Source organism: Morone saxatilis, unplaced genomic scaffold (assembly GCF_004916995.1).
Source record: "Morone saxatilis isolate NCDOM2014 unplaced genomic scaffold, NCSU_SB_2.0 Contig18, whole genome shotgun sequence".
Taxonomy (NCBI): Eukaryota; Metazoa; Chordata; class Actinopteri; family Moronidae; genus Morone; species Morone saxatilis.
The window spans coordinates 14,030,290-14,041,220 of record NW_023339740.1 but is presented as its reverse complement, the minus strand read 5'-3'; the positions used below and the strand labels follow the sequence as shown (position 1 = coordinate 14,041,220).

General features: G+C 42.4%; 2 protein-coding genes across 3 annotated transcripts in view; both read right to left on the bottom strand.

Moving 5' to 3' along the window:
* The window catches only part of usp4 (ubiquitin specific peptidase 4 (proto-oncogene)), a 12,950-nt gene extending 3,779 nt beyond the window's left edge, over positions 1 to 9,171 (bottom strand). Inside the window, exons 1-19 of one of the 2 annotated variants that reach the window (XM_035661236.1) lie at positions 8,924 to 9,171; positions 7,474 to 7,601; positions 7,199 to 7,329; positions 6,995 to 7,121; positions 6,710 to 6,855; positions 5,955 to 6,016; positions 5,113 to 5,259; positions 3,579 to 3,699; positions 3,289 to 3,462; positions 3,020 to 3,178; positions 2,405 to 2,629; positions 2,126 to 2,209; positions 1,936 to 2,030; positions 1,649 to 1,831; positions 1,212 to 1,438; positions 851 to 1,072; positions 679 to 749; positions 481 to 596; positions 240 to 389 (exon numbers count right to left, since the gene is read on the bottom strand). In XM_035661236.1, coding sequence (XP_035517129.1) covers positions 240 to 389; positions 481 to 596; positions 679 to 749; positions 851 to 1,072; positions 1,212 to 1,438; positions 1,649 to 1,831; positions 1,936 to 2,030; positions 2,126 to 2,209; positions 2,405 to 2,629; positions 3,020 to 3,178; positions 3,289 to 3,462; positions 3,579 to 3,699; positions 5,113 to 5,259; positions 5,955 to 6,016; positions 6,710 to 6,855; positions 6,995 to 7,121; positions 7,199 to 7,329; positions 7,474 to 7,601; positions 8,924 to 9,075 — 2,720 coding nt within the window. In that variant the 5' untranslated portion in view covers positions 9,076 to 9,171. The remainder of the gene's footprint in view (positions 1 to 239; positions 390 to 480; positions 597 to 678; positions 750 to 850; positions 1,073 to 1,211; positions 1,439 to 1,648; positions 1,832 to 1,935; positions 2,031 to 2,125; positions 2,210 to 2,404; positions 2,630 to 3,019; positions 3,179 to 3,288; positions 3,463 to 3,578; positions 3,700 to 5,112; positions 5,260 to 5,954; positions 6,017 to 6,709; positions 6,856 to 6,994; positions 7,122 to 7,198; positions 7,330 to 7,473; positions 7,602 to 8,923) is intronic. The other variant, XM_035661237.1, reaches the window with a different exon arrangement.
* Positions 9,172 to 9,423: 252 nt separating this feature from the next.
* The window catches only part of emc3 (ER membrane protein complex subunit 3), a 4,060-nt gene continuing 2,552 nt past the window's right edge, over positions 9,424 to 10,931 (bottom strand). Inside the window, exons 6-9 of the mRNA XM_035662837.1 lie at positions 10,825 to 10,906; positions 10,637 to 10,716; positions 10,373 to 10,455; positions 9,424 to 10,286 (exon numbers count right to left, since the gene is read on the bottom strand). Of these exons, the coding sequence (XP_035518730.1) occupies positions 10,158 to 10,286; positions 10,373 to 10,455; positions 10,637 to 10,716; positions 10,825 to 10,906 (374 nt within the window). The 3' untranslated portion in view covers positions 9,424 to 10,157. The remainder of the gene's footprint in view (positions 10,287 to 10,372; positions 10,456 to 10,636; positions 10,717 to 10,824; positions 10,907 to 10,931) is intronic.

Sequence of the window (10,931 nt, the reverse complement as noted above, 5' to 3'; positions counted from 1 at the left end):
CTTAAAACCACAAAGTAATAATAATAATAATAATAATAATAATAATAATAATAATAATAATAATAAAGAAAGCCTGAGTTTCAGACTGCATCTCCCTCTAGTGTAAAAGTCCTACTTCCTGCACAGACTGACATTCATTGACATCTGGAACTACTATAAAGAAATCCTTTAGCAGAAACATCAGACATTGTTCTTAACCTTCTTGACTAAAACGTCAATGAGCAATACTGCGTGCATACCTGATGGGAAAGTCCACCACTGTGTCCAGCTTATCTCTCCAACACCGGTTGTAGGAGAAACGCTTTAGGTGAACTACCAGAATGCGAGGCAGCGACCACAGGTCGAATTTTTTTGTGGCCTGTTGATGTTTCTTACATGTTGGACAATACCTGCATAAAAAAAAGATCATGTTTCTATGATAAAGATAGTGACAAACATTGAATTTTGACACCGATTTAGGCTGTAGTTGTGCACCCTTACCATGGGTCGTGTTCTCCAAGCGTCTCCATAGTAGTAAAGAGCTCGATGCATTCCCTCAGAGCCACAGTGGCCTTCTTTTTCTGGGGTTGGAGCATGCTCTCATGCTTCTCATAGGCCTACAACACAAAATTAACACCTATAAATAAACTGTTTGCATATCCTGTCACAGGATTGTCTGATAAATATCAACCCGCTAACCTCAGCTTCCTGTTCATCATAACACAGTTTCTTTGACTCTGTGTCCCAGTCGATTGCCACAGTGGAATGTGCTGCAGAGAGAAGAGGTGGCAGGGGTTGTGTCAACACCAAGTAGCTTTGAAAAATATAAACTCGATCAATGCATTTTTAAGTTTAAAAGACGAACACTTACGATTGAGTTTGAGGACATTTCCATCACAAGGCAGCGGGCTAATGTTTGCTGTTCCGTAAGAGTTGACTATGCTGAAAGTGAAGAGCTTGGCTGGAGAAGAGCACTGCTTGGCCACGTCTCTTTTAGATCCATTTTCCAAATCAGAGGTGTCCTCTTCGTCCTCTTCAGAGTGGCCGTTCTCTGGCTCTGGACTCACCTGGTGGTCCATGGCCTCCTCCTCACCTGAACAGACACAGATGAAAGCCCATCAGTTTTGAGTTGTTTTCACTGTATTTTAGTGTTGTTGGTTAACAAGAATATGAAAATATTCTGATTGGTGAGGTCTCCCTGCTCAGACAGACAGATGATGTTAGCCGCTTACCATCATATACACCATTAGTTTCATTGCAGGTCCCTGAGTGGTTGCTGCCGTTACTGGAGCTGGCACTGCAGGAGGCCCCGTCTGACAGGGGGCTGCCACAGCCACCCAGGCTGGCATTGAGACTAGACGACGTGGAACATTCAGGAGCCTGGCTGCAGCTGGCAAAGGTGGCCGACGCTGAGGCCCTGCTTTCACTGTTAGGGATCTGGGAGTGTTTTACATAGCGTCTGGAACAGGGAACAGAGGAGATTATATAAACAGTAAATACACACAGAAGTCATGATTCATTATCAGTGGCTTCAACTGCACTAGACTAGTGAAGGCAATTTTTTAACAGCGTTTTACACAGAACGCTTAGCATGATCCCATCCCTGCATGACCTGACAACTACTACCACACCTCTCTCTCTCTTCATAGTGCCACTGCACGGTTCTTACCCAATCCGCTCCAAGATCTTGTCATAAAGAATGTCTGCTATGAGGTTTTGTCTGGGCACGGTGATGAGTAAAGGCTGGCCAAACAGCATGGTGCTTGAGGAGCTTCCAGCATGCTTGGAGTGGCGCTCCCTGAAATACACTGGCAGGTTCATCCTCTCGCTGTCCTCTTCCTGTACCTCATACCTGCAAAGAGCAAAAACACAAACAAACACATTATACACGCACCTAGTATTAAACGGCAACCACAGTGACGAACACAAGACAACTTGGTCACCAACGAGACTTACACAAAGATGTCATCTTTTTCCATAATTTGGTTGAGGCCGTCATCTCGTCTATAAATTTTATGGAACCTATGATTGTAAACGTCAGCCACCACCATCTAGACAGACAAGTAAATGGAGTTAGCATATAACATTTCCATTACAAGGGTAAAGACCACTTTATTGTAGAGGTGTAAAAGGATAAAGTTCTAACGTTTTCTGGAGGGAAACCACAGAGTTTGGACAAGGTGCTGCACAGGTCTGTCACTGTACCCAGTTTGGGGACCACCACTCGATACTGTAAGACAAAGAAAAAGTAGATATTATAGTCTAAGTGAATGAACTGCTTAATTAAAGGCTTGAGCTTTCGGAAATCCAGGATTCATTAACAGCAAACACAAAGCCAAGTCTATCTTTAAAAAACTGTATTAGTTGAATTGTATTAGTTGAATTGTAGTTGTTCAAGTCCCCACAATGCTTAATTCCACCTCACCTGTGTGGGTCTAGACTGAGGGTCTGACCGCACCAGGAACACCTCCATAGTACGGTCTTTCTTCATGGGTAGAGGCAGTGTGAGGTAGCAGAATGGGTCGAAGGTTACAGACACCTTGGAGCACTCTGGGCACACCAAAGTTGATTTGAAGAGGCCATGGAAAATATCAACTATTATAGAGTCATTGCGCAAGCGGTGGTTCGTCCAGGCCTCCTTAGCAACAATCTGTAATTACACAAAAACTTTCATTAGACGCTATTCTAAAACCTCAAAAAGGAAGTGTGCAACACAACATTGTACGGTATTTTTTTTAAAACCTTCTGCTCTTCTGTTATCTCTTCTGCTATATAAAACGATGTGGATCAAAGCACACAATGTGCAGCTTCAAAATAAGAAGCTATGCTATGTCTAGCTGTCAGCGACTGCTAGTCCTTGCAGCTGATTTCATCAATCACAACACATGAAAGCGGGGACTGCTGTGAACAAAGATATTTAAGTGCCATCATATTCCAATGTCAGACTGGGCCACTGGATGAAAATTACTTTTGAGAAATAAAAGGCTCTTGAAAAACTGCACAGATTGAACTAGTATCACACTATTACTAGATGCTATACCTCATCTGGACGGCCCTCTGCATCCCTCAGGGCCAGGTAAGGCTTCTTCTTGACACGGTTCAGATCTTCATGGAGCCCATCCAGCAGGAAGGCCAACAGCTCCTGCGAGTCCTGCTGCTGGTAGCCCGAAAACTGTGGGGCAAAGCGCCCGACCTGGGTCTGGAAACAAAATGGTGTCATTTTATTAACTATGTAGCTTTAAAAAGTATCCATTCGTAATGTTAATCCGTATACATTCACTTCAGATAAAGTTGTTTGACACAACTCACTTTGAAGGTACGTGGGGCCACATAGCTGCTGCGGCTCAGCCACATCTGCTTTACTAGATCAGCATAGGCCTCGGCAATCTCGCCCCTCATCCCCAGGGGATTCTCTCGGTTAATCTCTGCCTCGTACTGGTCATTGAGGAAGTACTCTGTGAGTGGAGAGGCATTGCTCAGGCACTGGAAGAGGAGGAATAAAAAGGGATTAACTAAACATAACGCACCAAAAGCATGACAACTGACTCTTTCTGAATTAAAGTTGTAACTGTAGCATTAGTTGTGTTGTTTTTTTTTACCTGGAGGGCAGAGTTCATGAAGCATGTGTTGCCCAAATTACTGAGACCACATAGACCAGGCTGCGACTGGGACTCTCTGTAGTTGTAGGAGGAGCTGTACGAATTGTAGCCTCCCAATCTGCTGGAAGAGCAGATCTGTTACTCATGGTATCCAAGAGGCTGTGATATAGCCAATACTTCAGGCATATGACATTCAAACACGGTGTGTGGATAAAACATCAGACTGACAAAATACCACCTCAAGAGAACATGTTAAGTTGGCATACCTCTATGAATTGCCAACAAGTAATATTGGCTAGGCTGTCACCACCACACTCTTGTTCTCATTTAGAATGTGGACACACCTATACATCCTTAACAAACATCAGTTTAATCTTCTCTTTCACACTCTCTCTCCAGATCTCTGAATTACAGTGTTAATAGTTTGAGCTTGTAAACATTTAAATAATTAATTTGATCTTCCTACCTTTGTAGATTTTTTTGTTTTTACTTCAAATATACAATGTCGCTGTAGTGAATTTGTGATTAATGGACTAAATAATTATGTTCAGACTGTGTACGTAAAGTTCCATCGTTGTATACCAATCAGAAACCAGTTAATTGATCAAACAATTCGAAATAAGTAAGAAAAAGTAACTCAACCAGTGACTAAAAGAACAATGAAAACCAATTGTGGCCAGACACCTACAATGATTTCAATGTGGTATTCAGATGTAAGTGCTAGGAAGAACTAGCAGAATGGGCATGGCAGACCAGAGCGAGTGAGTCAAGTCACTAAAATGGAGCCATGTGAAGTGATATGAAGTACTGAAACAAAGTTTGTAAAGTTATGTAGAATGAGAAAGAAGAACTTCAGTTTGGGACAACTGGAACAGTTGAAAGCAGAGTTTGGGACAGTTGCGGGACGCGGACAAAAAAAGTTAATTTTGTGCCCAGCCTTTCAATAAAAGGTGAAGTGGAGTTGAATAACCTTACACGAACCAAATAAACTGGTATCTCGGTGTATATCCTCATCTAATCAAGCTGCTCATTTTCCTTCCATTTTAAAACAGTTAATCAACTCTTCAGTAATCCTACTAAGCTCTAGGCAGCAGTGAACTTCATAAAGTGCAAATGCAAGCACCTTAAGAGCATAAAAAACAAACCATGCAAGAAAAACAAATATCAAAACAATGGAAAGCAGAAGTGGTATAAATAAAAACTCATGATATTATGGGCAGAGGAAAACCACATATTCTTCTGCTGTGTGTAACAAAAACTAAATTCTTTCTTTCCCAACAAAGACCTAATGCACTGGTGGAGGTCTGTAGGGATGAAACTGTTAGACTGATGTATTGGTTCAAGTTTCTTTCTGCCACATTATCAGTTCTAATCATGACATACAATGAGTCTGAGTCTGCAGATGTAACAACTGGAATCAACAGGAGCTGAGGAATTAACTGGTACTCAAGTACAATAAAAGATGTGAACTGCTGGTTGTTATGCGTTTGGGGGGAAACAGTGACGGGGCAATACATCAGGTAAGAGCTCTTGCCTGTTGCCAGAGGAGGTGCTGTTGTTGAGCGTGTAGCCAGGGCTACAGGTGCTGTCTCCATTGGTTACTGTTGACGAGATACTGGCTGTTGAGTTGGAGGAAAGTTTTGGGGAGGTAGTAAAATTCCTGGATGGTGTTGTACTGGATCTGGTGAGGAAGAGCAAAACCATGTTTTAGAGAAGCGTGTTGTCTCCTCAAACTTTCCAATGTTGAGCAAACTTGGCTACAGGGCTGTCCCGACTAAACAAATAGTTGAATCTTTCCCGGGTGTGTTTACTCAAAAACTACTTTAATCTGCTTACTCTGCTGCTCCTCTTTCCCCCATACACAAATACCAAGACCTCTGTCTCTGTGCACTGCTCTGCACATACACCAGCTCGCCCCACCTCCCCCCTTTCGGTTTCTCTCCCTATCAGTTGACATTAGTCATCAGCAGTATGTTTTATAGTCACCCAAACAGGTGAGCCGCATGTGGAGGAGGTTTGTTGTTAACGGTGTAGCCCATCGAAAGGATCACAACCACTGTGGTACCGAATGCTTTACCTGGTGTGTGCTTGTAAAATATCCAACTTGTCTGGCTCTTTTAACATAATACCAGATTAAGTCTCTGTCCCCTGTTACTCTGCAAAATGCTAAAATGTGTCACTGACCTGGGCAGCCCGCCCGAGTACAGTCTATGTGGGGAAACAGGCTAAGGATAAGGCTTTAAAAAAGCTTGGAAGCTTTTGGGTCAGCCCAACTTGGATATATTTTTAATGTATACATTAAATGTTTCAAAACTACCAGGTTACAACTTACCGCCTTTTCCTGAATGACTAAAAAACAAAAAGGCATTTGCTTACTTGGGATGGGAGGCTTGTCTGGGCCACGTGCCATCCTCATTCTTCCGCTCAATCACAAGCACCTGTGGGAAAACAAGCAGAGTGAGAGCCGAGCTGGCACAACTGACCTTTGTGTCAGAGCTATCATGTCTCCGGCTTGAATTTAATACTATACAGGTGCCAAGTGCTGCCAAGCTTTAGCAGCTGTAGTTACGTCTATCAACTCCACTTACTCTGATGTGTAATTAGTCTGTTTTTGACCTTCAGTTTACAGTTTTAGGACAACAGCTGCTGTAATGAATTCATTTCACGCATTTCACATTACAAGTATGAGCACTGGCATTGAATTGTAAAACGAGGTATTAGCTCAATTCTACAGTAATATCTGAGGCCATAGTTTATGGTGTTGTTGTATTGGACTGTGTTAAGAGATACAATGTCAATCTCTTACCTATATAAAGTCCGGTCCCCTTTTAAATATAAGGAATTCCTCACATTATAATATATAGCAAATACCTTACAATACAACACCATCACAAACTACAGCATTGACCTCTGTTACACAGTCTCAACAACAACATATTTTTCCAGGGCTAACGCATTGTGTTGCATTCGACTCTCAGATGTTATTGTTATTTTTTATAATGCCTGTAAATGAATTATGTATACACAGCAAGTACCAGAACGTTAGTGGGCTGTGGTGTTCTTCAAAAGAAATGAGGAAGAGAGTCTATCAATGATCTGAAGGTTATTTGAATAACACCGCTGTACGTTACCTGTCCCTGGAAGAGACCAGCATCCTGTACAGTGCTGTCTGGCTTGTTCAGCTGCTCGTAGGTGTTGCTCATGTATTTGTTCCAGAGCCGTGTCTCCTTCTCTGATGGGATATTGAATAGCGTCCTCATCTCCTTCTCTATAGTATCTGGAAAGAGAGGATTTGCAAGATTTGCTTATTAACTTCCCTGCTTATTTATTTACACAAAACACATTTAATGACTGACGATGTATACATATTTCCAGTGCACATGTATCTAGTTATTTTCAATGCAAAGAACCCTCACCTATAGTATCGGCTTTACTGAAGTGACGTGTGACCACGTTGTCCATGTTGTCATTCTCACACAAGTTCAGCTCCAGCAAATAGACCTCCACCTTACAGTGCTTGACAAACATGCCATGTTCAACAACCTGAAGAAGAAAGAATACATTTCGGATCCACCAGTGAATGGTCAAAGTAAAAAAAGAAATACCTTCAACAGCATTACCTTCCTGACGATAGGTCTCTGGCCATCTAGGCAGCCGTACCAGCTGACAAGCTTATTCCATGCCTCAGTGGGTACAAGGACATAGTCCAGCTCATCTATAAGGTGCTCTTTCAGGGCCTGAGTCTCCTGGTCTTTAAGGACGGAAAAAAAGAAAAACACAAAATGATGACTACAGACTTAAAAATGCTCTTTCAATCTCTAAGTGGTATTTCTGCAGTTCTCAAAAGCAATCACAATAAAAGCCCAACAGAAGTTACTTTAAAGATGAGTTTTACCTGAGAACAGCCCGGAGTTATCAATTGGTCCTGGATAGAGGCTACGTTCGCCAACATTGTACATATCCCAGCTGTCAAATCCCACATACTTCTTCCATTGTTTGAACCACCTGCTGTCTATAAGATACCTAAAACACAGTTTTTGGTAATGGTTAATGCCAAACACAATCACACTTTGAGAGAGACACTCGATTGTTTCTCCTGAACTTTTGAGACTTTTTGATCACCTGAAGAGATCAAGAAAAGGCAGATCACGGTACGATACAGTGCTTTCGGTTTGAAGAGACACTGCATTCAGCCGTACGCCAAGCCAGAACATTATGCAACAGCAAACTGTCTAGGCATTTGCAGATATAGCAACAGCAAGCTAGTTTGACTTAATCTCATCCTAAGCAAGAATCTCCTTTAGTTAATAGGCTTGTTAGCAAGCATTCAAACAGTAAGACGTTGGGTCAAGGAACTTTGTCTTTCTTTCTGCAACCACTGTCTGAATGAATCCAACAGCCTCAAGTAGGAAGTGTTTCAGCTGATGTAAGGTGTGTAATCTTCGCCCTTTCACCTGAGGTTAATTCCCGATGCTATGAAGCACTGATAAAGTGGAAAAACATACATTTCAGCTTGAATACCAAGGGGTAGTTATATTTATTTTAACTAAATCATCATTAGACACTAACACTACAGGCAGTACCTGACTCATTCCAACAACTACTTGAGTCTGTTGTATGTTAGCTGAGCAGCTAATAGCTGACAGTCATGTTCCACCCTCGGTGCCCATTTAGATCAACACAGAAGCAGGGGACACAATTCTCTGTTGCAATATTGACCTGCTGAAGTGAAGCCTCTTTAACACATCTAGTAGCACTATGCCCAGGCCTGAGTGCTCTTTATGATCTGAAACTGTTAGCTAACACATGTAGCCGGCTAGTAAGAAACCAGTTAAACAACTTCAACATGTCACAACAAGCAGGTGATAATATTCCTGTCAGTGGGCCCGTTTGCTGATCACTGCCTAACTAACAAGCAGCCGGTCTGTCAGGCAGAAGAGCCCACCATCTGAATCCAGGGCCTATTCCACCAGCCGACTAGCCACCACAGCAGCAAACGTCACCTAACTTGTCACAAAACAGGCATCAATGTTTACGCACCAAACAAATGAGCCTTTTATTTCGCCGTGTTCGCCTGGCTGTTCCTGACAAACGTTAGTGGCTCTTACTACAGGCAGCTCTCTCAGAGAAATACTTAAGTTGGACTGGCCAGCAGCTAGCGCGCTAACTTGTTAAACATTAGCTGGCCAACACATCGGCAGCACTGCAGCTTTCCATTTCAGACACTGGTGTCGATAGCTTGCTAGCGTTAGCGTGTTAGCATTTCCTGTTTCCCCACTAGCTGCGGTTAGCTGGCTAACGCTAGCTGAAACACCCCGCTGACGTTAGCCGCCGCCGATTCTTACCATTCGTCGCCTTTTCTGAGAGTTGTTTTCAAAAGTGACCCGATAGTCTGTTTTTGATTTTCCGTTGAAGGGGTTGGCATTTGAGCGGCTACCGGCTCCGAGTCGGAGTCAGCCGCGCCACCCGACTCGGGTCCGCCTCCCTCGGCCATCATGCAGCGAGTGTGCCGGTATCGTGAACGCGCGGTTGGAAGAGACGCGCTTAGGAAATGTTCTTCCTCTACGATCACAGAGGAGAAGAGCTGCTGCTGCTGCTGCTGCCAGTGGTGACTGCTCTGACAACAACCCACCTGCCACACCGCTCAGTCACCTGCACCAGGCCTAAAAGTGTCCTAAGCCAGGGGTGTGCCAAAGGGCTGGTTTACGAGAAACATCCTCAGGTCAGGTCAGTTTTGCAAAATGTGACGGCTGACTGACATATTAGTCAAATTACTCAATTACTCGAATTACTTAATTATGAATGGCAAAATGTGTTGGTGCATTGCAACAAATAAAACTGGGTGTTTAGTCAAAACAGGCTTTATGCTGTACAAAAACACAGGGGAGTTACATTACAAAATAAACTGTCTACATACTTCAAAAACACTCAAAAACAAGATTTCCATCACACTAACATATTCTCTGCCAACAACTAATCAGTTCTGGGTCTGCTTCCAACTTGAGGCAGCTGACACAGAGCAGCTGATCTATCTATGATCTAACAAAGGAGTCATTAAAGATTGTTAAAGTATAATTAAATAAACAGAATTAAGACCTGTAAAATGGTATGGTGTCCTTTTTTTTTTTTTTTTTAAACATGATGATATAGATGAAAAATGTATACAGCTAGTCTAGCTGTGCATGACAAGAAAAAAATAAGCACTAGGTAGTTCACATTCTATTACCTAATGGCATTATGATGGCATACAGTTAGTACAAGCTAATAATAATGCATTTCAATACGCAAAAAGCCACCTAATTTCTCCCAAACATCTTGTCTAAAAGGTGAGATAGCAGAGAAATGCTTTCTAATATGCATGATACAGCAGCAGAACCAGTGTATTTTAAGTCATTTCAGATATTTTATGGACAGGGATGAGAGGGTGATACATGTGAAAAGACAAGGACCACAAATAAGTGAATGTAAACTTTGCATAACATGAAGGGATCTGTCCCATCTCTGTTGTTTTAACCAAAAACAAATCCCTGCAATGATCAAAATTTAAACTGAAGGCTCCAAGTAGCAGTGACCAGGCCATCAGAAGATACCACTGGGCAGTTCCTTGCTAAACATGCCATCAAAGTCCAGCTCTCTGCTCATCAGATCATCCTCTACACTCTCCAGCGCCCACTGATGGTCAGTCAGCTCCAGTGCCTCCCACTCAGCCTGAAATGTAAGGACAGACATGAACATGAACAACCTGAGCAAAGCCCACCCTCATTAATTAAAGAGGCTGAAACCACAGGATATACCTTAAAAGCTTTATTTGTATCTGCAGGCATGGCCATGGCGGCACCACTCATCTGCTCCTGCATGATCCTCGACTGATCTGCGCCTGTGGGAATTGCAAGAGCAAAACAATCATGTATGTATTGAAATTAGATATCATGATATAGTAAATCAAAAGACTGGGTGGGTTTTTATTATTGTTGAACCTTCTGAAACAGTTTCATGTTATCATCAAACAATAACAAAACACAAAAAATGATCTAAAAATTAGTTAGAATGAGAATTACCATTATCTTGACCCAGAATTAATGAGTACATGCTTCGTAGTCCAAACACATTCAGGAAATACCACGATGCTGAGCTCACCCTAGATGATAAACACACACACACACAAACAAACGCAATAAATGACAAGAAGGTCACACATTAGCTTAAACATTGAGATCTCTACAGATTTTTGGTTCTATTAGTTTACCAGGAGGCATCCAACGAGAGCAGCTCTATTCCTTGCTGCAGCATGGGCTTGAAGCGCAGAGTGAGAGGGAAGGGAACCTTAGCTGTGTGAAATAGAGTACAAAAAGA